The sequence below is a fragment of the Alexandromys fortis genome, unplaced genomic scaffold (assembly GCF_014885135.2).
Source record: "Alexandromys fortis isolate MF-2015 unplaced genomic scaffold, M_Fortis_MF-2015_v1.1 scaffold_109, whole genome shotgun sequence".
NCBI classification, from domain to species: domain Eukaryota; kingdom Metazoa; phylum Chordata; class Mammalia; order Rodentia; family Cricetidae; genus Alexandromys; species Alexandromys fortis.
This window is the reverse complement of record NW_026068005.1, coordinates 560,763-584,185: the sequence shown is the minus strand read 5'-3', so window position 1 is coordinate 584,185 and position 23,423 is coordinate 560,763. Positions and strand designations below refer to the sequence as shown.

Here is a 23,423-nt window from a genome sequence, read left to right as displayed (position 1 = left end):
CCTGCTTAGCTCCTCTCTAGCTTGCGTCAGTAACATGCTCAAACAAATGGGAAGAACTGACAGCCAAGTTAGTGCTGTCATTTCAAGGTAGTCCCTGCACTCTGTAGCATCCCAGTCCCCCTCCCCCCTTCCCAGAGACCGCTCTTCTACGTGAATAAACCTAGCAACACACACTCAGGTACAAAATGATTTCATTGCTGCTATGAGGCAGGCAGAATATTAGCACCTGACTGCCTGATTCTACCACTCATTGGACACCGTGACCTAAGTTACAAGAGTTCTCCCTTTTCGGTAAAACAAGGCAGGCATGAGTACATGTCTCTGAACAGGAATAGCACACAGAGTGCTTGTCTCATAAATGTTTAATGAGTTAGTAGTTGTAAAATTCGTGTGTGTGTGTGTGTGTGTGTGTGTGTGTAGGCCAGATGTTGACGTCCAATGTCTTCCTCAGTTGCTCTTCACTGTATTTCTAAATTTTATTTTATGTATTTGGGTGTTTTGCCTGCATGTATGTCTGTGTACCACATGTGTGCAGTATCCTCAAAGGCCAGACAAGGGCTTCAGATCTCCTGGGACTGGAGTTACAGACCACTGTGAGTCATCACAAGGGTGCTGGAAACCAAATGCTGGTCCTCTGGAAGAGAAGCCCCAGTGGCTGAGCTGTCTCACCAGCCCTTTCACCTTGTTTTTGAAGACAGAACATCTCACTGAACTTAGAGCTTGCTGACTCCACTAAACCGGTTGGCCGATGGGCACCAGAGATGCTCCTGTCTCTAGCCCCCAACACTGGAGTTACAAATACATGCTGCTATGCCCAGCTTTGACCTGGGTTCTGGGGATCTGAACTCTGGTCCTCATGCTTGCACAGCCAGCATCTTACTGCCTGAGCTGTGACTTCAGACTAATAGTTGTAAAATCTTATAGTAGCGTTGGTATTAAGCTCTCTGGGATATTAGTTGCCATCTTGAGAGAATGAGGTTTTGTGTTCTCTACTATGCTTCATTCTAGCTGTGGATCCTAACTCCTGACTCATTATTTTCCTGAATTACTTTATTTTATCTATCTGTCTATCTATCTATCTATCTATCTATCTATCTATCTATCTGATATGGGGATCTTTCTGTGTACTCCTCGTTGACCTGGAATTCCGGAACTATGTAGCTCAGGCCGGCTTTGAACTGGCACTGATAGGTGTATGCGACCATGCTTGGCTCATGTTTCCTCACTTTCTGTAGCTCCAGCTTTCTAAGGGAAGAGAAGGAGGGAGCCCTCCTGCCCTGATTCCAAGGATACCATCCTAGTCATCCTGAAAGGGTGAACTGTGCAGGCACCAGTGGTGGGGGGGGGGGCGGGAATCCCCTGCATTTGAAGTATGGAATTAGACCTTATGCATTGCTCTTTATCAAAATATTTGAGTGGGGGCTTGAGAGATTTTCAGTCAATAAAGTGGGAATACAAGACCTTGGGAATACAAGACCTTGAATTCAGTCTCCAAAATCCGTGTGAAAAAGCTGGGCATGTTGGTATGAGCTCATAAACCCATAACTGGGGAAACAGAGACAGCTGGATGCCTGGTGCTCACTGGCCACTCAACTTAGACAAATCAGTGAATTTTAGGCTAGTGAGAGACCCTGTCTCATACAAAAACACACCATTGAGTGGTGGATGTTTTCTGTAATTTCTTTTACCAAGCAATATGATAAATTCATCAACCTATGGTTAATTCTGAGAGTTCTTTTTATTTTTCCAAGTAGTAATAATTGATCAAGGAACTCTTTTATCTAGATCAAGAAGGAACTTCAAAAGTATTTGAGCTTATTTACTCAGATCAATATAGAATCAGATATAAAAAGGTGACGTCCCCAAATAACCTGTGTCTTACTGCTCTGTTGAAGGCGGCCGAAAGGCTGAACTGTTCTCTGTTCGTGCATCCCTGGGATATGCAGATGGATGGACGAATGGCCAAATACTGGCTGCCTTGGCTCGTAGGTTTGTGCTGGACTGGGGTTGGGAATACAGCACCAACTCTTGGGTTTTTCCAGTTATTCTTGGAACTCTGAAGAAAGTGGGATTAGGTTGAAAGTAATAGCAACTACCCATAGTTGGGTTTTTACTCAGATAAATACAACTTAACAGATCTACCTGACTACATTGTCTCCTGTTAACTGTGTATCCTAGCTAGCAACCAATCACTTCAAGACTCAGTTTCTCCAACTCTGTCAGTTCCTTGGGGGCTAAAGCATCAGACATGAGCCAAATGCTGCTTCTAGCAGTGGGGAGCTCTTGAAGAAATTCACATCAACCCAAAAACTTTGCCAGCCTTAGCTCCAAGAGGCAGCAGAGACTTGGCAGGATTAGCAGTAACCATTAACATTTAGTGAGTTGTTAACTAAGTACCAGATACTATCGCGGAACCCTAAAAATAAGACATTGCCAGGAACTAGCCATCACTGTTGTATAAACTGAAGTCATGTTGGCTCCAAGGAATGTTTGAGAGGAAGGTTTTTATTGTAGATATAAGGGAGATCACCAACAGAAGCTTCTGGAAGAGTCCATAACAGAGAAAGTAGCAGACTGAACGTGGCAAGCAGACTGGATTTAGCCGTTAGAGGAGAGAGGAGATGAGAGAGATTAACAAAGATAGGGGCAAGAGATGCAGAAAAAGAGAGAGCCAAGAGAGGGCAAGAGTTTGCATAGCAGAATAGCAGAGCCCATAAGAATGAAAAGAATCCCCGCACTCAGGAGGCAGAGGCAGGCTGATCTTTGTGAGTTCAAGGCCACCCTGATCTACAGAAGGAATTCCAGGACATCCAGGACTGTTACACAGAGAAATCCTGTCTAGAAAAAAGAAAGAAAGAAAGAAAGAAAGAAAGAAAGAAAGAAAGAAAGAAAGAAAGAAAGAAAGAAAGGGACGGAGGGAGAGAGAAGAGGAGGGGAAGGGAGGGGAGGGGAGGGGAGGGGAGGGAAGGGAAGGGAAGGGAAGGGAAGGGAAGGGAAGGGAAGGGAAGGGAAGAGAAGAGAAGAGAAGAGAAGAGAAGAGAAGAGAAGAGAAGAGAAGAGAAGCTAGGGGAGGAAAGTTTCTCCTGGAGGAGGTGCTGGCTAAGAGGAAGTGAGAAAAAACAGGACACCATCATGGACTCTGAAATGTGTAATAGGTACTTGTTGTGTTACCGAGGGAGCCTGAAGGCTGGCATGCACTTTGGTATGCTAATAGGCACCACAGGCAGCCATCTGTCCCTTCTGATAATGAAATGGCTCCTTTGGTAGAAGGGAACCAGCTCACAAGTTCCCGAGGAAAGCTGGCTTTTGTCTAACTGGCAGAATGAGGAAACAGACAAGAGAACTGACCAGTGTTTGCTAAACACCTCCAATGTGAAGTCATAACCAGGGATTTTATTGACGTTGTTATTTACAAAATTCCACAAAAACCCTAAAAGACAAGAAGAAGAACATCCTCCATGAAGAAACACAGCTAGAACATCAAATAACTGCTCCCAGGCCAAGAGGCAGAACACTACAAAAGCTATCATTCTGCCCAGAAGACTAACACCATGCATCTAAAACTGAAAGGAGAGGGGCTGGGAACTCAGCTCAGTGGTAGAGCACTTGTCTATCAAGCTCAAGGATGTGGGTTTGCTCCTCAGCCCTGAGAAGAAACCTGAAGGGCAATCGGTGTTACTGGCAGTCAGGGCCAGGCCAGGGGTTTCCAGCTTCTCGCCCCTTACCCAAAAAGCTGAAAATAAAGACTCACACAGATTTTCAGGGTAACTTTATTCGGGGTGGACAGATAGTACAGATGGTAGGAGATACATTGTCAAGACTGACAGTCTGGGTCTCTGTTTTGTTTGTTAGATTGGGTCACGTGTTTTGGTTTTGGTTTTTTGGTTTTTCAGGGTAAGTGAAGGTGCAGTTAAACCACTGAACTGGACTGATCCAGGGTGCATGGAAAGAAAAGGGTTAGTGTAAACATAAAGCTGCCATGGGTCTCTCTAGGGTGGTTGAGAGAATAGCAGGAGGCATTCGGGGAGTCCGGAGCTGCAGTGGCTCTCTCTCAGAAGGCAGAGAGGAGCAGAGAGAAAGGCCAGGGGTGGGGTGGGAGAGTGGTGGGCTTGAAAGGGAGCAGGTGGCTGCAGAGTCGGGGGAAGAAGAACTTGTAAACTGGAGTGGTCTGAGGGTTTAGATCCAGAAGAGCCCGATGGTTTTGAAACTCGCCATAGCTACACGTTAGTGGGGAATGAAGGAGTCTGAAGGCTGGTGTAGGCTTTGGTATGTGACTAAATGCCTGTTTCCTGAGGTACAAAGAGAGAAGGGAAGTGGCTCCTCTTGGCAAAGAGAAACTCGGTTTCTGAGCAGTGCTGCTTGTGAGCTTGTATCTGTCTGCCAGTAATCCTGTGTCCAGCCAGAACTGAGCCCAGACTCACCTTGAAACGTAGTCAGTGGCTGCCTTTTGGGGTTTGGGACCTAACACTTACTATGAGTGCCACTTCCCATAATGCATTTCATTTTAATTATATACCTGCCCAGTTATGCATAAGCGTAAGGTGATAATAGGGGACTCTCTCTAATAGGCTACTGGAAGAAACAGTTTTGCCTTACTGTATATGTGCCCCAAACCCATTCAGGCCAGATAGGTCCTTTTCGTCTTCCTAGCTGGATATATTGGGAATACACTTGAGCAGAAGTGAACGAAATTTGATGGTTACCGCAGCTGGGGAAACCTAACAACATCACTCAGAGATGAGAGTGAGTGTAATCTGGTGCATGTTGGGGGCCTAGGAGTTCTGAGGTCACTCGGTTCACTGTTTGAAGAGGTGTGCACGTATGTTTGCACAGTGTGTGCAAGCGAAGGGATTGGGCTGCCGAGGGCGTTATTACAAGGGGAGGCGTGTACAACCCCAAACTAAACAGGAATCCCAAGCTAAACTACCTCCAATGCTTGCCTGCCCCATCAGGACCAAAACCAGGCCCCTTGCCAGTTCCATCTCTTGGACTACTCTCCTTGAAATAGCAAATGGGGGCCGTCAATGATTCTTCTTGACTAAGTAACGCCCTGTCTACATTCGGATCATTTCTGAGCACAGGGGCCCCATGTTTCAGCTCACTGACAATCCCCCAGTCTAGCTGTTGCTCTGCAGCCACTGTCACTAAGCTTCTCGCTGAAGTTAACCAGCCCTGAATCATGTAACCCGTTTCCTCTTCTAGGAATGCCGTCGGAGACCACCGTGGCCATTTGTTCCATGATCATGGGTGGGGTGTTTGAGAAGTTCCCCAAACTCAAAGTGTGCTTTGCACATGGAGGTGAGACCCTATTTGTATCAGCTCAGACTGGCCTAAGAAAATGCCACCGACAGAGTGACTTAGAGCAACATTTTCTCACGGTTCTGGAGGCTAAACGTCTGAGACTATAGTGCTGACAGGGTTGGTTTCTGATGAGGGCTTTCCTCCTAGCACATAGATGGCCTCCTTCTCCCTGTATTCTCATGCGCGCCTTCCTCTGTGCATTCATGGGTGAGGAGAGGACAAAGGACAGTACTTGAAGGAGAGAGATGGTTCTGGTCTCTTCTTTTGTGTGGATATTTAGCATGTTTATTTGTGGATGCATGTGTATGTGGATGCATGTGTATGTGGATGCATGTGTATGTGGGTGCATGTGTATGTGTATGCATGTGTGTGTGGGTGCATGTGTATATGGATGCATGTGTGTGGATGCATGTGTGTGGGTGCATGTGTGTGTGGATGCATGTGTGTGTGGATGCATGTGTGTGTGGATGCATGTGTGAGGGGTGCATGTGTGTATGGATGCATTGTGTGGGGGTGCATGTGTATGTGGATGCATGTGTATGTGGATGCATGTGGAGGACAAGGACAAGGAGGCCAATATTGGGTATCGGTCCTCTGGTGCCACCTACCTTTTTATTCCTTTTTTTTTTTTTTTAAAGACAGGGTCCTTCACTAAACCTGGAGCTCACCAATCTGGCTAAACTGATTGGCTAGAAAGCCCAGGGATCCTTCTATCTCCACTTCCCCAGAACTGGGATTATAGGTGGGTGTCTGACTTTTTATATATATATATGTTTGGCATTCAAAGTCAGGTCCTCACACTGTCACTGCGTGGTGGTTCACTTTACCAAGTGAATTGTTTCCCCATCCATTTTTCATTTATTTATTTGTTTTTCATTACTTATTTATTTGTAGTGGTTCTGAGTACTGACTCTAGCTCCTCACACATGCTAGGCATGCTGTATGTCAAGCTACATCCAAGCTTTATTGTTATTGTTATGTTATTAGTGCTGTGTGTGTGTGTGTGTGTGTGTGTGTGTGTGGTGTATGTCATGTGTGTGCAGACCAGAAGAGGGTGTCAGAGCCACTGGCACTAGTTCCAGGTAGTTGTGAGCCACCCTTCATGGGTGCTGGGTGCTGTAGGTCTTCTGTAAGAGCAACAAGAACCTCCTGAGATGTTTCTCCAGCTACTTACATTTATTTTGAGATGATCTCTCACTAACGTTTCCCAGGTTGGCCTTAAACTTACTCTGTAGCCCAAGCAATTATTAGTCTTTGGACTTGAAATCCCATCCCCCCCTGCCTCTGCCTCCTTGCAGGTGGTGCTTTCCCCTTCACAGTGGGAAGAATCGCCCACGGATTCAACATGCGCCCAGATCTCTGTGCCCAGGACAATTCATCTGACCCCAGGAAATACCTTGGCTCCTTCTACACAGACTCCCTGGTTCACGATCCTCGCTCTCTCCAGCTGTTGACAGATGTCATAGGAAAGGCAAGTTGGGGTCCCTTTTGGATGGTTTGTGGATATCAGAAGTCTGGACCAGCAGTCTTCTACTTAACAAGTTAGACACTCTTGAAGAAAAAGGAAAGTTTGAGTTAGTAAAATATCTGAAATGTGTACTGTTGTTTCTTGGTATCCAAAGGGAATTGATTCCAGGACTCCAAAAGATAGAAGCCCCTCAGATGCCCAATTGTTTTATATGAAGTGGCATAGGTTTTGTATATAACTTTTACACACCCTCCTAAATGCATCATTTATAATCATAATACAAGGTAGGTGGTATCTACTTGGTGTTTGTTATATTGCTTGGGAGATAATTAAAGGGAAACATCTTCTACATGTTAAAAACAAAAGCTATTTTCCAAAGTATGTTCTTCATATTGAGTCATCATGATATATTCATAAATGCATATAATGTACTTTGGTCATGTTTACTCCCATTATCCCCTCTCTCTACTGTTTAGTTTTTAGTTTGTTTTCCATTGCTGTGAGTGACACCATAACCAAAGGCAACTTGGTGAGGAGAAAGTTTACTTGGCTTACAGATCATAGTCCATTATAAACTAGAACGGAAGCTCAGTGCAGGGACCTGGAGGCAGGAACTGAAGCAGAAACCAAGGAGGAACGCCGCTTACTGGTTTGTGCCCCGCTGCCCCAGCTAGCTCAGTACCTTTCTCATACAATACAAACTCACCTGCCCAGGTACGGCAGCACCCACAGGGGCTGGGCCCTCTCACATCAACTCACAATCAGGAAAACACCACACAAGATGCCTACAGGCCTATCTGAGGTGGGCACCACATCAATTGAGATGTCCTAGGTATGCCAAATTTGCCTTTACAAAGATTCTAGAAATCCAGACTCAGTGATCTGATATCGCTGAAAAGGTTCTTCATCATCAAAGGAAGATATTATTTCCAAGGCTATGGCAGACAGTAGAGTATGGCATGCTTATAGAAATATTTCTAAAATGACTTGAGACAAAAGGGTTTCCTGCCAGATTCTCAACTAACTTGACATTTCCATCTATCTTAACACTTCCCTCTCCAAATAACTTTAAATAACGTCTCCCAGTGCACTGCAGTACAAAAGAGGGAAACCCTGTTTTGATGCCTGTGAGCCTCCTGAGAGGCTTCTAACCTTCTTCCGTCAAGTTGTGGACAAGGAGAGGAAGTCCTCGTTCCAGCACACGTTGGCTGGGTGACTGTTCTAGTTTTATTTCTGTTGCTGTGATAAAAATACTCTGGCAGAGAGCAGCATAGGAGACAATGGGGTTTCTCTCAGCTTACAATTCCAGGTTACAAGCCATCGTTGTGGAGAAGTCAAGGCGGGAGCTGGAAGCGGCTGATCGCGTCCCGTCCACGGTGGAGAGCAGGGAGACATGATATGTACAGACTCACGGACTTGCTTGTTTGTGCTCAGCTTAATTCCTCCACTCTAAACAGATCGGTACCCCTACCTCACACTTTCTGTCTCGTGCTCACTGCCAAGTGCCTCAGCTACACATCTGGGCTAGCACAGCTGGCTCTCACCGGATCCTTCAAGGGGTCTTTCTAAAACACAGTAGATGTGAAACGGCACGTTAGCACATCCAGACATGTACCTTTAGAAACTGCTTCAGAATCCCAGTAGATCCCCAGGAAATAGACTCTTCAAAGTTCAATTGGGGGGGGCGAGGGCTGGGAGCAGATGGGATGAGAACCTGGCATACCATTAGCAGACAGCAGAGCTCTTGGAATAGTGCTGTCCACGGTCAGAGTGGGTCTTCTCACATCAATTAATCTGACCTAGAAACTCCCTCACAGACAGGCCCAGAGGTTTGTCATCTCTAGGTGATTCTAGATGCTGTCAAACTGATGAGCAATATTAACTTCTATCGTGACAAGAAGTTAATAATTTTTAAATTATTTTTAAATAACTCTTCAAAGTATTTTTACTCCAATATTTATTAAGCATCTATCAAGTAGAGACGTTATCAAGTGATGGGGTGCGTGTTCTTTTTCCTGAAAACCCACACACATCTCGAGGATCCTCATTCTTTTACTTTCCTCCCTGCTGCCATCCCCTTTCCCTCAAAACAAGAACTCCAAATTAACAAGGCTTTCATTTCTAGTTCTTTCCTTTACCCAATATTTCAGGACTAAGTACATCATGATTCCTTCTTTCATATATTCAAACATTTTTTAAAAGACATTGGGTTTTTTGCTATATATGCATATATATGTATGAGGATATGGTTATGTGCAGGTGAGTGCAGTGTCTACAGTGGCTAGAAGAAGTCAGATCCCAGTGAGCTGGAGTTACAGGCCATTGGGAGCAGCCTGAAATGGGTGCTGGGAACTGAACTACGGACCAGCTCAGCTGGGCACTGGGACCAATGGGACAGGGTCTCAGGAATAGTTGGGTAAGGAGTCGGCGAATGACAGACAGACACAAGACTCAAAGGAATTGCATCTGAATGCGCCTTTGCTAGGCATGAGGCTCACCCTTTATACAGAAAAGATTGTTTAACAGCATGTAGTGTTTTTTCTTGTGATACAGATTTTTCTTAGAATCATTATACAAGATACATGAGAATAGATTTTCATCAGACAGATGTCCCTGGTGTGAGTCTGCGGTTGGTCATGCTAGACATGGCTTGGCATTAGTTTCAATATAAATCTTTATCTAGGCTATGAGTTTATGGCATTTTGAGTTAAGGGCAAGCGGTTGTGGTTAACAACCACACAGTCTACAGTTCTTTTATATTTCTGTAATTTATGCAAAAGAATTTTTTTTCCTTTTTCTTCGTCATATTTCTAACTCCTTTTTAAACCTTTCCCAAAACCAATCTCCAGAAGTTATAGGCATTTATCTCTTATAGTAAGGAGGCTGCCTGTTGGTTCCCAGTCACTCAGCCCCGAAATAAACACACAGAAACTACATTATTTAAAAAACTGCTTGGCCTATTAGCTCTAACTTCTTATCAGCTATCTCTTACATTTTAATTTAACCCATTCCCAGTAATCTGTGCATCACCATGAGGTCGTGGGCTACCAGCAAAATTTCAGTATGTCTATCTTCAACAGTGGCTCCATGGCTTCTCTCTGACTCACCTCCTTTCTCCCAGCATTCAGCCTAGTCCTCCCTGCCCAGCTCTTAGTGCCCTGCTCTGCTATAGGCTCAAAGCAGTCCTTTATTAACCAATGGTATTCACAGCATGCAGAGGGAAATCCCACATCAATCTCTTCTATCCTTATACCATTTTTGCTGAATATGTTTTAATTGCTTAATTAGGTTTGCCTTTTGTTCTTTATTTGATAAGCACCAGATTAAACTTGGAAACCTTTTTCCTTTGAATGTTAACCCATCTTCCTCCATTAGCATCATATACTCCTATATATGGCAATGGCTCATCAGTAGACTCTGGAAACTTAAACATACTATCTTCCCTTCCAGAAGAAACCAGACTGTGTTCCTTAGAACATGAGCAGGTAATGCCAAAAGTGCAAGGGCTCCAATGCAGGAAGCACAGCACACCACACACACACACACACACACACACACACACACACACCTTCTCTAAAGGCACTCTTCCTTGAAGCTTGTGCCACGTCTTACATGAGCGATCACGCAGACCCCACAGGAGGTGGCGTGACACCCATTCAAGACATTGTTCCTTCAACTCACTCACACATTTACTAACGTAATTTTCAAGTTGATTATAAGCATTGTGTCAATGTTATATCCCAACTATCTCAAAAGTCCAATTCAAAGAATTATTATTGGCAGAGTCAGCTCATAGGAAAAATAATGGCTAAATAATTATTATTAACTGGATTTATTTCAAAATGGAAGAATCTAAGGATGATGGATTTAAAAATTTAAAAATCTAAGGAATTAAGGATGATAGCCCAGATTTAGACCAGTTTCAAAACCAATAAAATTATAAAATTACTATCTAACTGAAGATGATCAAAAGTTACTGTGTTGGATGAATAAGAATGGTCTCCAATGGTTCATGGTTCACATATTTGAATACTTAGTCACCAGGGAGCAGAAATGTTTGAAAGAATTAGAAGGCTTAGGAGGTGTGGCTCTGTTGGAGGAAGTGTGTCACAGTGGTGGACTTGAGGTTTCAAAAGTCATGCCAGGTCCTCTCTCTCTCTCTCTCTCTCTCTCTCTCTTTCTCTCTCTCTCTCCCTATGAATCAGTATGTACCTCTCAGTTACTGCCCCAGTGCCATGCCTGTTGATTCGCACCATGATGATAATGGACTAAGCCTCTGAAACTGTAAGCAAGCTCTCAATTAAATGCTTTCTTTTTTTTTAAAGATTTATTTATTTATTTATTTATTTATTCATTTATTTATTTATTATGTATGCAATGGTCTGCCTGCAGACAGAAGTTGGCACCAGATCTTATTAGCAGTGGTTGTGAGCCACATACGGTTGCTGGGAATTGAACTCAGGACCTCTGGAAGAGCAGTCAATGCTCTTAACCACTGAGCCATCTCTCCAGCCCCTTAAATGCTTTCTTTTACAAGGGTTGGTTATGGTGTCTCTTCACAGCAATAGAACAGTGACTGAGACAGTTACCAATAGAAGGCATGCATATAGATAATAGGTAAGAAAAGTTTAAAACTCAGATAATAGTTACAAGTGGATATATAACCTTCTAAAGAAAGAAGTCGAGAGAAAGTCTAAATAATAATTTAAAATTTCCAAACCATGAGTTTGTTAGTCCATGGTAGCATTCAAAAATAAATAAATTCAAGGGATTCGGGAGATGAGATGACTCAATGGGTAAAGTACTAGCAGTGCATGCTTGGGCACCTGAATTTGATCCCCAGAACCCATATAAGAGCTGGATATATAGCATGAGCCGGTTTACTCCCAATGCCCTGAGAAGCTCAAGGGCCAGCCAGCCTGGTATATGCAGCAGAAAAACAACAGAAAGACCCTGCTTGAAACAAGATGGAAGGCAAGGATTGACGCCTGACACTATCTTCTGAACGAACACACACACACACACACACACACACACACACATACACACACACACACACACACACTTAAGAAGGAAACCAAGGAAATATTGAAGTCAGAAGGGTTGGATGGCAAAAGACCTGAAGACAGCTTTTCACTGTGTTGGACTCATTTGCCTTCTCCATATTAAAACAGGACAGACTGTTTCCTAAAGCATATTTATATCTGAGAATGCCATCATGCTGGGAAGGGAAGAATTCTTAATTAGAAAATTAATGCCTGGATTTCATCTTCATGTTAATGTAGCTGATGAGGGTAGTATAAGCGTGGGACTCTAAAATCATGTTGTATTTTGGAAATGTAAACAGCTTTAGCAAGAAGAGGAGATGAACCCCTGGTGAATACCAAGCAGAGAGTTAGAACAAGATCAGCTGCTGGTACAGATGTGAGGAGACATAACTTTGCGTCTTTAGGGCCTCTACAGCAGGTGTATTTACTTGACATCATATACAAATGAATACAGAAATCTATAAATAGACTTGGTAGTCTATCGTGGACTTTGAAACTGTGGTGTGTGTGTGTGTGTGTGTGTGTGTGTGTGTGTGTGTGTGTGTGTGTTGGACATCATATGTTCTATTCTATCACTCTGCTTTATTCTCTTAAGACAAGATTTCTCACTGAATCTGGAGCTAGGCCAACACTACCCCTGTCTCTGCCTCCCACAGCACCAGGATTATGGGCAAATAAATGCACAGACATATTCAGTTGAGGTGCTGAGATTTGAACTCAGTTCCTCATGATTAAGCAACAAGCACTCTCTGAATTATCTCCCTAGACACCAATTATACATACATACACGTACATATACACAACACAAGGTCCCACTCTGTAGACTAGACAGGCCTCTCCAGTGCTAGGATTAAAGACATGTTCCACCAATGCCCAGGTAAAATTTCTAGATTTTAAATGACCATTTCCTCCAGTGTATACTATCAACTGAAGTATTTTTTAAGTTTAAAGTTATTTTGGACACATATGGTATCATGTGATTTTGATATATGTGTAAATGGCGTAATGTTTCTGTGAGGCTAAACATGTCTACTCAAGCATTCTCTATGGTGAACACCACAAGTCATTTCTCCTGGCTTTTTGAGATATACAGTACATTATTATTATTATTATGGATGATCATTCCACTATGGAGCATGCCAGATCTCCTGGGGTTCTTTAGTTGGTGCGTTGGTTGTTGCATCTGGAGGTAGGATCCTACTTTGTAGGTTAGCTGGAGCTTACTAATAGGACCCAGGCTGACTTCGAACCCCGGTCTGCCTGCCTCTTAAAGCAGAGATTACAGGCATGCACCACCCCAGCTGGCACACATCAGAACTTCTTGTCCCTATTCCACAAGTCAGCTTCCCCGCCTCTCTCGTTCCTGTTCTTACAGTCTCTAGTGACTAACGCTCTACTCTCCACCTCTATGAGCGCAAGTATTTTATAGACGACATCTGAGACTGCTGGCATTTACTGCTCAGTGATAAGCCTGTTTCACCTAACATGATGACTTCTGGTTCCATGACACTGAGAAAACAAAAACATTCCATTCTTCCTTGAAATGAAAATATGTGTTCTCTCTCTCTCTCTCTCTCTCTCTCTCTCTCTCTCTCTCTCTCTCTCGATGAAGAAAGGATGTCCTTTCTTCAACGTGGGAACACTGCCTGATTTTGTTCAAGTTCAAGGACTGCAGTTTACTTCTAGTCTTCCTAGTCTGTTCTGTTTGCCTGGGTTCTTGTTTGTATGAAAACAAGCGTGTTGTTTGGGTGACTACGCCTTTGCAGTACACTTTAAAATCAATGTGGTCACTCCTGTTTTGTCTTTTTGGTTCAAGACTATTTAGGATCTTTTGTGGTTCCATAGAAATTATAAGATTGTTTTTCTATTTCCATTAAAAAAAGTCATTGCTATCCGGTGTGGTGGTGCACACACCTTTAATCTCAGCACTCGGGAGGCAGAGACAGGTGGATCTCTGTGAGTTCGAGGCCAACCTGGCCTACAAAGAGAGTTCTAGGACATCCAGGACTGTTACACAGGAAAAAAAACCCTGTCTCAAAAACAAACAAAATGTCATTGGTCTTTTGAGAGGGGTTGGACTAAATCTGAATTGATTTGGGTAGTGTGGCTACTTTAACAATATGAATTCTTCTAGCCCATTATCAAAGTGTATCTTTCCATTTATTGTGGCTTTGATTTATTTCATCATATAGTTTTCATTACAGAGGTCTTTCACCTCCTTGTTTAAACGTACTCCCTGGTTAGTATTTTGTTCTAACTAGTATAAGTGGGCTCAGACAGTTTTGCTGCTGTTATGTAGACATACACTGATTTCTTCAAATTGATAGTGTACCCTGAAACTTAATTGAATTCTTTAACTAATTCTAAAGAGCTGTGGAACTTGTAGGGCTTCCTATATATATGATCATATCTGCAAAGAGAAACAGTTTTACTTCCTCTTGTCCAGACTGAACTGCCCCTTCCTCCTTCTTCCTGCCTAGGTGCTATGGATTAGAACTTCTAGGTTCTACCTATAGATGAAAGTGCACAATCTGTGTCTTGTTCCATATCTTTCTTGTTTTGTTTTGTTTTTAAAGACAGGGTTTCTCTGTGTAGCTCTGGTTGTCCTGAAACTTGCTCTGTAGACCAGGCTGGCCTCAAACTCACAGAGATCTTCCTGTCTCTGCCTCTCGAGCTAGAATTAAAGGTGTGCACTGCCTGCCATATCTTAAATAAAAAACTTCATTTTTTTTCTCATTCAATACAGTTTGAGCTGTGGGTTTGTCACATATGGCCTTCACCTTATTGAGGGAACTTTCGTTTAGAGTATTAACATGGATAGTTGGGGAGATGATTCAGCAGCAAGAGCACTTTCTGTGCACTTATGAAGACCTGAGTTCAAATCCTAAGTACAAATGCAAAAAGCTAGGGCTGTAGAAGACAGATACAGGAAGATGCCCTCGCTCCATAGTGCATTCCTGGTTTGGGAAAGTACATTGTAGTTATAGAAGAAGCATCTTCTTAGCTAGACGCTGGCACATGTCTTTAATCACAGCCCTCTGAAGGCAAAGGCGGTCTGATCTCTGTCATTTTCTAGGCTAGCCCTGGGCTACAAAGCAAGTTACTTGTTAAACAGGCTACCTGCTGAAACCCTTTCAAAAAACAGGAGGAGAAAGAAGGAAGTTAAGATGGTCCCCTACGTAAAGGAACTTGTTTGCCAAGCCTGACAACCTGGGTTTGATCAGAACCCACAGGGTCGAAGGAAAGGACTAACTTCTACAATCTGTACTCTGCTTTCCACATGTCACCCCCTACACACACACACACACACACACACACACACACACACACCACAAATAAATAAATGTTATAAAAGAAGAAGAAAAAAGGAAAAAAGTCCTATTTTTAGAAAATAAATGCTAATTTATTTAGTAATAAAGGGCCATGATGTCTCCAAAATCACCAAGGTTTCACTCATATATGTGTTTGTGTTGTGTGTGTGTGTGTGTATGTAGGTATGTATATGCAGACAATACATAAATATAATTGAATCTAATAAAGCAAGGTGTCAAAAATATAAACAGCTGAACTTGGGTGACGGTTATATGGCAGATACTTTCATTTCCTGGCAACTCTTCCATAGCTTTAAAACTCTATCAAATTAAAAATTAAACACCAGATCAATGAATTAGTGGATAATAAAGTGGAGTTCAGTGGGGCTGGCGAGTTATCTCAGTGGTTGGGGACACCATCTTCTGGTCTCTCCACCAACACTTTCGCACATGTAGCACTCCCCACACACACACACTCACACAAATCAGAGTTCAAGATGAACAGGGCATTTGCAATCAGGGAATCAACCACCCTTTAAAGTCAGCGAACTCTAAACAGCTTGCTGTGGCTGAGGGGCTGTGGCTCATTTAGAGAGCTCTGGCAGAAAGGATGCCACACTTCATTTGGGAAAACTCAAGAAATTAACAAAGGAATTATTTACAAAGCTGTGAAGAGTTAGACCACCATTTAGCCCAAAGCTTTGCTTTCCAGCTCTGTTTTCTTGCAGGGTCACTTGTGATGCACCACTGTAAGAAAGGAGGAAAAGTTCATTCTATCTGAATATATCCATATGTCTTATCAAGCAAATGCTCATTTCTTACATTCCAGTATTCTGCATTTCAATTATTAAGAAGATAATCTGGCTGAGGTATAGAATGGTTTGTTCAATTAAGTGCTCATCATACAAGCATTCTGACTGGGGTCTGATTCTGAGCGTCCATACCGAAAAGATGCCAGTGTGATGTTACACGCCTGTATTCCAAGCACTCGGAAGGTGGCGACAGTGGTCCTAGGGATCACAGGCTAGCCAGATGAGCATATTTAATGGATTCCAGGCCAGCGAGAGACCCTGTTTCAGAAACCAAGGCGGACAGCACAGGAAGAATGAGACAAGGAAAAATTGTGTTCTGGCCTCCACACTGCGCGTGCAGACTCAGAAGCAAGACTGGAAGTAGATTTGCAATCAATCCTTAGAAGACCTAATACTGACACCTGCTGGAAAAAAATAGCAAAATGAAAACTGAGCTGTTAATCTTTAAAATTTAGCGGTTCTGTTTCTATTGAACCAGGAAGGAGTTTGCTGTCTTACCAGACTGCTGTACGCGATGAGCAGCAGATTGAGAGAACAGAGGGCTCCTTGGTGTTCTCACATTTACAAATAAACTTGTGTTTGCTCCTTTTAGGACAAAGTCATTCTTGGAACTGATTACCCATTTCCACTAGGTGAGCAGGAGCCTGGGAAATTGATAGAGTCCATGGGAGAATTTGACGAGGAAACAAAGGTATGTGCCTTGAACCTCCGTCTCCTTCCTGAGCTGAACAGAGAGACCACTATACTTCATTTGCCGACAGTTCTGACTCTGTCTTCTGAAACAGCTACTCTATCAAAAACAAGTCTTAACAGCTTTCCAATTTTAGTGTATGTGCTGCTGAAGCAAGTGCAAAGGTCTTAATATCTTAAAATAAGTCCAGTATAACTAAATGCATAAATCTTCTGTGCATGCATGCATGTGTGTGTGTGCGTGCACACACACACACATGCGTTTTTTAAAAAGTAATCAAGGGCTCCATCTAATAAGTGCTTTTATCAAGCCAATCGTGCTTTAATAATAAAACATCTCTCCCTTTCTTTTTTATTCAGGATAAACTCACAGCTGGCAATGCCTTGACTTTTTTGGGTCTTGAGAGAAAACTATTTGAATGTCAAAATTAGCCAAAAAAAAAAAAACCTTCCAAGAAGCTATATCATTCTGTCTCTGAACATGAATCGCACACATCGCTAGAATTCTATTTTGAATTATGTTACCCCAAAATGGAATATCCTCCTCAGAACAATGCAGAAGGACCAGGAATCCAAGCTCCAGGCCAGTCTGCGCTACTTGAGACTGTCTTTTATAAAGGGGGGTGGTGGTGGTGGAAGGGGGATATTATTCCCAAATACTCTAACTTATTAAAAACAAGATGTTTCATAAGGTTTCTATTCTGAAATGTAATGTACTGAAAAGCAGTACATTGCTACATATGCAAACCAAAACTATTTAATTTGGAGATTAAGAATTAATGTACAATTGATGATGTACATAGAAAAAGATCCAACACCAGCCTTATTCTAGAAGGCTCAGGTGGGTTCTTTACTTTGACCAAAAAAAATGGGAATTGTGCACAAATAATCTGTTTTTTTCTCCTGTTGTAACCCTCTCTGATAGTCTAGTCATTCACTGGGAATGGTTTTGTCTGTATAAAGTACACACAGGCTATGCACAAACTCAAATGTTTCAAAAGCCAGCTAAGAAAGCAAGGCAAATGCTCATGGAATAATTGCTGAGTGATCCAACACAAAGCTCAAAAATACTTCAGTAAAATGTGTTGCAGTCTCCCAGAATCTGGCAGATCTTAGAAGTCGGGCTGAGTACAGGAGGATGGACGGACACCTCTTTAAAAACAGGAAGATGCTGGGCTGGACATGGTGATGTGTGCCTCTAATGTCAGCACTCAGGAGGCAGAGGCAGGCTATGGATTTCTACTTGAGGCTAACTTGGTCTTCATAGCAAGCTCCAGACTAGTTGTCCAAGGATACATAGTGAGTCTCTGTCCCAAAGTAATAAATAAGCAAACAGAAGAGGGAAGATAGAAGAAAAAGCTACGGGGACAGAGGCGTGGTTTCAGAGAGAATGAAACTTGTTCTTAAGGGAATTTCATCTGTAAGTTTATTTTTTCAGAGCAGGAGGTAGAAAGAGCTCTGGGGACTGAGTGGGTAACACCATGACACCTTGCTCCAGGCCCTACCGTTCCACCCAAGTCACTGCAAAGGAACTTGAACCTGGGACAGGGTAGCAGACGGCATCTCTCCTTCACAGCAAATAATTTCTCCATGCCACACCCTTAACTTGGGACTCGTACTTCCTTTTCTTCCCACACAAAACCAGGATCACTATTAATGTGTTCCTTGTGGTGACTCTTCGACAGAGAAAGAGGAGATCTAGTTAATACTTGCTGACTCCTGTTCTGTCACCATCTGTGCTTCAGCGCCCCTCTCCTTCCTGTTCCTCTTGTTTTCTAGAGTTTTCCCCAGCTATCATTCTACTTACTACTCCTTGAAAGAAAAAAAATAAAATTGAACAAAAAACAATTGAAAGCATATGTTACTGCTTTTCTCCTTCCCAAAAAATCTTTAGAAGAAATTTCTACTCCTTTTCAAATATTTCTGAGTACTACACACATAATATTTTTATTAGTTACTTTTGCCTCACTATGACCAAAAAGAGCACACACACACACACACACACAATCTCAAGGGACGTTTCAGTCCATTATGGTGGGGAAGCTGGCAGAAAAGAACAGCTCACACCACTGTGGGAAAGCAGCAGGGCTTGCTCCTTTTCCCTTTTTTCAGTCTGGGAACCCACCCACATGATGGTGTCACCCATACTCAAGGAAGGCCACTGTCTCTTAGTCCTCTCTGGAAGGGTCTTCACAAACACACCTAGAAGTGTGCTTTAGTAACCTCAAGATTCACCATCCCAAATCCATCCCTTGTCAATCTGACACTCCAATACATCTTCTCATACTATAAGTTCAATCCCTCCCCCATCTCCCAATGCTCCAAAGCTCTAGTCCAGTTTCCCTGAGACAGGAGCAAACACTTAGCTGTGTTCTCTGCTAGTATCAAGTTATATAGTCCCAAGTACACATCAAAAACATTTTTATTCCCAAAGTAAAGAATCCAGGAAGGAGCTGCCCAAAGCAAGACTGAAACCGGCAGTGCAAATATTAACTCCTGTAGTTGTCGGTACCCAGAGCTCACAGTGCTGTACCAACAGGCTTGGGAAAGTCAGCCCCTATGGTCTTACCATTTGCAGGCCACCTAGCCTCTCTCAGGGTGGCTCCACACTGCCCGATACTTTCCTTGGGATACATCCCACCTTCCTGGCATCACCAACATCCTGGGGTCTCCACTACATCCACCGTAGATTTTACCCTCACAGCTTCATGCACTGCCCTCTAAGGAGGTGCCTTCAGGAACTCTAACAATGTTATGTGTTGCCTAACCTCTGAGACTTTCCATCAAAATCTGTGTGGAGGCTTCTCTTGTGAGAGCCTGTGCGAGAAAGCTGTTATCTTACTGAGAACTATGGATGGGGTAGAGTGTAGAACATTCTTACCACAAGGTGGCCTTCTAGAAAGAATTGTATAAACTATGGTAAACTAAAACACTTGGAAGTAAGGACATGAAGGGAATATGCTGGCATGTCCGCATTATCTCTGTAGGAAAGGTAAAGGCCTGGGAGGAATACTCTTGGCTCTTTTCACATGACCAATGATAAGACATAATGCCAGGTATATTCCCTTGACATACTTGCTTAAGTTAACTATAAACTATAGATAAAAGTTTCTATCCCTTCCAGTTCCACAGCCCTTCGGTCCCAAATAAACAGAGGCTTATGTTAATTATAAACTGTTTGGTCTATTAGCTCAGGTTTATTATTAACTAGCTCTTACAACTTAAAATTCACCCATAATTCTTGTCTATGTATAGCCAACATGGCTTGGTACCTTTTCTCAGTAAGGCATTCATATCTTGCTTCCTCTGCATCTGTCTGGTGACTGACTCTCTACCTTTCCTCCTCTCAGAATTCTCCTAGTCTGGTTACCCTGCCTGGCTATTGGCCAATCAGTGTTTCATTAAACCAATATGAATGACAAATCTTTACAGTGTACAAGAGCATTATTCCATAGCATTTCCCCTTCTTTTCTTTTCATAACAAGAACCTTGAATCTAATCTCCTTTGTTTAGCTTTTTTCCTGACCATTATCCATTAACAACTTGCAACCAACATGCTAAACAAAGACAGATACCAATAATCTGTTTTTTTTAGGAATGTGGGAGTAGTTTTCCAAGCTACTTCCTATTGACTGGGGGCACTGACAATCCTTCCTATGAGAGCCAAAAATAATTAGGATTATGGTCAAGTCCTGACTGGAGTAATCTGTGAGGCTTGATCATCTCAGTCAGAAGTCTTGAAGCAGTTCTGGATGTAGAACTCAAAAGAAACTACAACAGAGGTGCTCTGAAACATCTCTGGGCCATTCCCACTGAAGATTTTTCAGAGGGTCTACTTCAGTCAAACCTTATTTTTTTAAAACCAAGAATGAATCCACAGCCTCTCATTTCCTGTAGAAACAAAAACAAAACCTCTTCTCCGAAGTAAAATATCTTTTGACTTAAATTTTGAAGGCAAGGCATTTTCTAAATATATAGGTTAGATTAATCCAGGAGCATTTACAATCAAATGTCTTTTAGCAGCCGTTGTTTCTTCCTCAGAAGTCAAACAACTCAAAGACAACACAATAGCATACAGTACCCAGACCGTATTTTCCATCTTTACATGACTTTGTCTTTTTTTTATTCTATTCCTTTTATTTTTAACTTTTGGGTTTGTTTTTTTTTTTGTTTTTGTTGTTGTTGTTGTTGTTTTTTGTTTGTTTGTTTGTTTTGATTCAGGGTTTCTTTGTGTATCTTTGGTTGTCCTAGATCTCACTCTGTAGACCAGGCTGTTCATCAACACCATTTAAGTGTTTAGTTGCAGGGCCTCTTAAAAGAGCTGCAAGGTTTTTGCTGCAAATGCTGACTCAGGAAGCCTCTCTTAAAGGAGCTGTGCCTCTCTGCCCCTGATTCAAAACCAGCCAAACAGAGCTGACCTAAGAAAATGTTGCTACCAAGAAGCCACGTTTGACTCTGTTCACATCTAGAATCCCTTCCCAAGCTCTCTCAGGTTTTATGTGGTTGTAGATGCCAAATGTCGAGTGCCATTTTTAGAGAGAGGTTTCTGTCCCACCCAGTCCCATAGCCCTTCAGTCTCAAATAAACACGCAGAGGGTTATATTAATTATAATTTGTTTAACCTATTAGCTCAGGCTTATTATTAACTGAATGACTCAGGCCCCAGAAAATACCTGATCCACAGCCCCCACACAAACAACTAGGCTCCAAGTCCTGACCAAGGAAAAAAAATACAACCTGAAAACATGGATAGAAATGGGTTTTTGATCCTACTGCACGTACTGGCTTTGTGGGAGCCTTGGCAGTTTGGATGCTCACCTTACTAGACCTGGATGGAGGTGGGAGGTCCTTGGACTTCCCACAGGGCAGGGAACCCTGATTGCTCTTTGGGCTTACGAGGGAGGGGGACTTGATTGGGGAAGGGGGGAAGGGGAGGCGGTGGCGGGGAAGAGACAGAAATCTTTAATAAATAAATAAATATTTAAAAAAAGGAAAAGAAAACATGGCCAGAGCCAGAGGAAGAGACATTTTGTCCCCAAACCTAGAGCCAGAGAAAAGCCCTGGAACCCTGAAACTGGGACCAAAAGGACACACTAAGTCCCTAGATTTAGGACATACTAAAGATATTTGCCTTGGTCCCAAGATTAGGGTTAAAAAAATAGGCTGGAGAGATGGCTCAGTGGTTAAGAGCATTGCCTGCTCTTCCAAAGGTCCTGAGTTCAATTCCCAGCAACCACGTGGTGACTCAACCATCTGTAATGGGGTCTGGTGCCCTCTTCTGGCCTGCAGACATACACACGGACAGAATATTGTATACATAACAAATAAATAAATATAAAAAATAAAAAATTAAGATAGAAGAACCAGAAAAAGAAGCACTTTGGCTTCAGAAACAGAACTATTTCTGCCCCTGACTCAAAACCAGCCAATCTCTGAGCAGGTTAAAGAGATCAACCAGAGCCTGGGCAGTTACTGGCAGTTGAGGATTCCCCTTAGGCCGGGAAAGCTTCCTTACACCATTGGAGGGTAGCCAATCCCAAGCCTGGAAACCTGGAACCCCCCCTCACGCCACTAGGGCGCAGCCAATCCCAAGTCCTGAGGCTTGGAATTCCCTGAGCCTCTACCCCCATATGAACCCCCATTCTTCACTGCTCTGGGTCTTTCCTTGTGCTGCTCCTATTGCTGCTGTCACTGCTACTGCTGCCACTTCAGACAGAAGGTGGGACCTGAGTCAACTGGTGAATAAAGACTGCTTTTGCATCAGAGTTGGTCTTGTGGTGGTGTTTCGGGTTCTAGAATTTGGGCATAACATTAAGTAGCTCTTCCAACTTAAAATTCACACATAATTTTTGTCTGTTTAGCCACATGGCATGGTTTCTCAGTAAGGCATTCTCATCTTGTTTCCTCTGTGACTATATGGTGACTGACTCTCTGGCCTTTCCTCTTCCCTGCGGGTGAATTGTCTGTATTCTATCAATCATGTTTTAAATAAGCACTGATTGGCCAGGCAGGAAGTATAGGCGGGAAAACCAGACAGGAAGTAGAAATGATGCAATTAGAACAGGAAAATTCTGGGAAGGAGGAAGTTGATTCCTCCCATTCCTGCCCAGACCACGAAGCAGCAGGATGTGATCTGCCCCACTGAAAAAGGTACTGAGCCACATGGCTAACATAGATGAGAAAAATGGGTTAATCAAGATGTGAGAGTTAGCCAGCAAAAGGCTAGAGCTAATGGGCCAATCAGCTTATAATTTATGGAGACCTATGTGTGATTTTCTTTGGGACTTGCTGGCTGTGGGAACCTGGCAGGACAGAAATCCCCACAGCCAGCCCTCATATTACACTTCCCAGAATTCTCCTAGACTGGTCGTCCCAATACTTTCTGTCTGGCTACTGGCCAATCAGTGTTTTATTAAATCAATACGAGTGATAAATCTATATGTTATGCCCAAATTTGCAGGGTCTCCACAAAAAACAACAAATGAGACTGAGTCCCATGTGTAAAAGCAAAGAGCCTTTATTTTAATCAGGTTTGCAAACTTGGTCTCTCCACATGTCCAACATATTGGAATATCCAGAGAGTCTCAAGCTCAATTAGAATAGGGTTTTTATAGTAGTAGAGATGGGGGGTGAGGGGTTTCTGAGGTTTGGGGTTTCTGAGGTTTAGGGCCTCTGATTGGCTGACATTTGTCTAGGGGTGTCCTGGTGAAGTGCCCTGGCAGGAGATCCTATCTACAGTGGTTGGAATGCCAGGAATTTCCTTTGAATGGTTTGTTCTTGGGTGAGGGTCCGG

The 23,423-nt window shown here is 42.9% G+C and overlaps 1 protein-coding gene across 2 annotated transcripts in view; it reads left to right on the top strand.

The window, feature by feature from the left end:
• The window catches only part of Acmsd (aminocarboxymuconate semialdehyde decarboxylase), a 32,927-nt gene extending 15,839 nt beyond the window's left edge, over positions 1–17,088 (top strand). For both annotated transcript variants that reach the window (XM_050161454.1, XM_050161453.1), the window contains 5 exons: positions 1,896–1,989; positions 5,203–5,298; positions 6,600–6,772; positions 16,533–16,631; positions 16,991–17,088. In XM_050161454.1, the coding sequence (XP_050017411.1) occupies positions 1,896–1,989; positions 5,203–5,298; positions 6,600–6,772; positions 16,533–16,631; positions 16,991–17,062 (534 nt within the window). In that variant the 3' untranslated portion in view covers positions 17,063–17,088. The remainder of the gene's footprint in view (positions 1–1,895; positions 1,990–5,202; positions 5,299–6,599; positions 6,773–16,532; positions 16,632–16,990) is intronic.
• Positions 17,089–23,423: the final 6,335 nt, after the last annotated feature.